Source organism: Aplysia californica, unplaced genomic scaffold, assembly GCF_000002075.1.
Source record: "Aplysia californica isolate F4 #8 unplaced genomic scaffold, AplCal3.0 scaffold01151, whole genome shotgun sequence".
NCBI lineage: Eukaryota > Metazoa > Mollusca > Gastropoda > Aplysiida > Aplysiidae > Aplysia > Aplysia californica.
This window is the reverse complement of record NW_004798421.1, coordinates 85,961-87,577: the sequence shown is the minus strand read 5'-3', so window position 1 is coordinate 87,577 and position 1,617 is coordinate 85,961. Positions and strand designations below refer to the sequence as shown.

Below are 1,617 nucleotides of genomic sequence, written 5' to 3'. Positions count from 1 at the left end.
AGACAGACAGACAGACAGACAGACAGACAGACAGACAGTCTTACAGATAAACCTCTGACCCGCTAGAGATCGACTTGACGAGATCTCAATTTATGACAGACCAACAATTGTAAGCCACAGATACAACACACACACAGTATGTCTATCTATATGACGTAACTGGAAAATGCCACACATCGCCGTGCCGACACTGTCTCGGTCATGGCGGAGGCAGACTGCCTGGACCCTGAATGTCACAACGACCCCGGGCAGAGAGATACAACGCCCCTGCACACAGACACAGATACTCGGTACTCGGTTAACTTTCTCCCCACTCGGGAATCGAACTCATGGTTTCTGTGAGCAATAGCGAAGCATCCTGCCGCTACACTAAAGACACATGAGGCTCGAACCCCCGAACCCACAACCTCACGATTACGAGTCCGGTAGCCTAACCACTAGACCACCGACGCCACGAGGACATAGCGCAAATACATCACAGGTCGATTACAACAGGCAGAACGTTCAGGTTCCATCTTTGGCTGCTTAGAGCGTCTTTTGAAGTTCTCTTCTACTCGTTGTACATTTTGTCAGCGATGTCCGAAACCCAGAGGTGCCTCAGAAGATGTTTATTTGTTTATTTGTTTGTTTATTTGTTCGTTTATTTGTTCGTTTGAGTAAAAGCGAGCACATCGGCACAATGATAGTCATTTAGTGCTGGGGAAAAGTAAGACAGACAGACAGAAACAGCAGAGGGAAAGTAAAGAAGTGGGACCGACCAGTGGCGCCCTCCTTCCACCAGCGTCAAATAAGAGGAGACAACTCTCTCCAATATCTCAACAGTCGGCCCATCAGGAAGAACGACAGAGCGTGTAAAAGATGTGAGATAGAGAGAAGTCAGTTCTATGATCTCCCCCGCGAGGGGAACTACCAAAATCCCCACCACCACCGACGTTATTCACTATTTGTAAATACCGCCATTTTCACTCATGTAACCCCGGGGCAGTGCTACTGACTGAAGTGTCTTTAGGCCATTCCCAAAGGGGGGATATTAACATGTTCTTATGCACAGTAGAATTGTAATTTATGGGCTGATTCATCAATGTCATGCTCATACTGTGCCGGAACTGCTACAGGAAACTGCTGCTTTTTCTTTTCGTCCTTCTTACTATCCCCATTTTTCCTCTACTTCTTTGGTAGGTTCGTCACTCTCTTGTGACACGCTATTTCCGGGGTGTCTTGATAGCCGAAGCAGACTTTTGCTCTAGAGAGTTGAGGTTAGAGAGGTGAGCAGAGTAAGTCTGATTCCCTGTAAGTCTGTAAGGACTTCTCTGTTGACATCCACCACTTGGCGCTCATATGACCTAATGCAGTTGCAAGCGCCGTAAAACCTTACTAAAACATCCAGCCCTTGGCGCTCATATGACCTTATGCAGTTGCAAGCGCCGTAAATTCTCTACAAAAACTTCCTTGACTTCCCAACAGCGTCCATGGCCGGTCTGGTGGTACAGCGCTGTAGCCTGTTAGGCGCACACCCCTATCATGTCTCATAGTGCGTCTGTGCCGTGCCGTCATATACAGGGTGAAGTGAGGATACTAGGGAAATATAGACAAAATCATACAGGGGTGTGTTGGGGG

The 1,617-nt window shown here is 47.7% G+C and overlaps 1 protein-coding gene across 1 annotated transcript in view; it reads left to right on the top strand.

Moving 5' to 3' along the window:
* Positions 1 to 201: 201 nt before the first annotated feature.
* Positions 202 to 1,617, top strand: part of LOC106013703 (basic salivary proline-rich protein 3-like) — a 9,107-nt gene continuing 7,691 nt past the window's right edge. The window contains exon 1 of the mRNA XM_013090132.1: positions 202 to 290. Within this exon, the coding sequence (XP_012945586.1) occupies positions 202 to 290 (89 nt within the window). The remainder of the gene's footprint in view (positions 291 to 1,617) is intronic.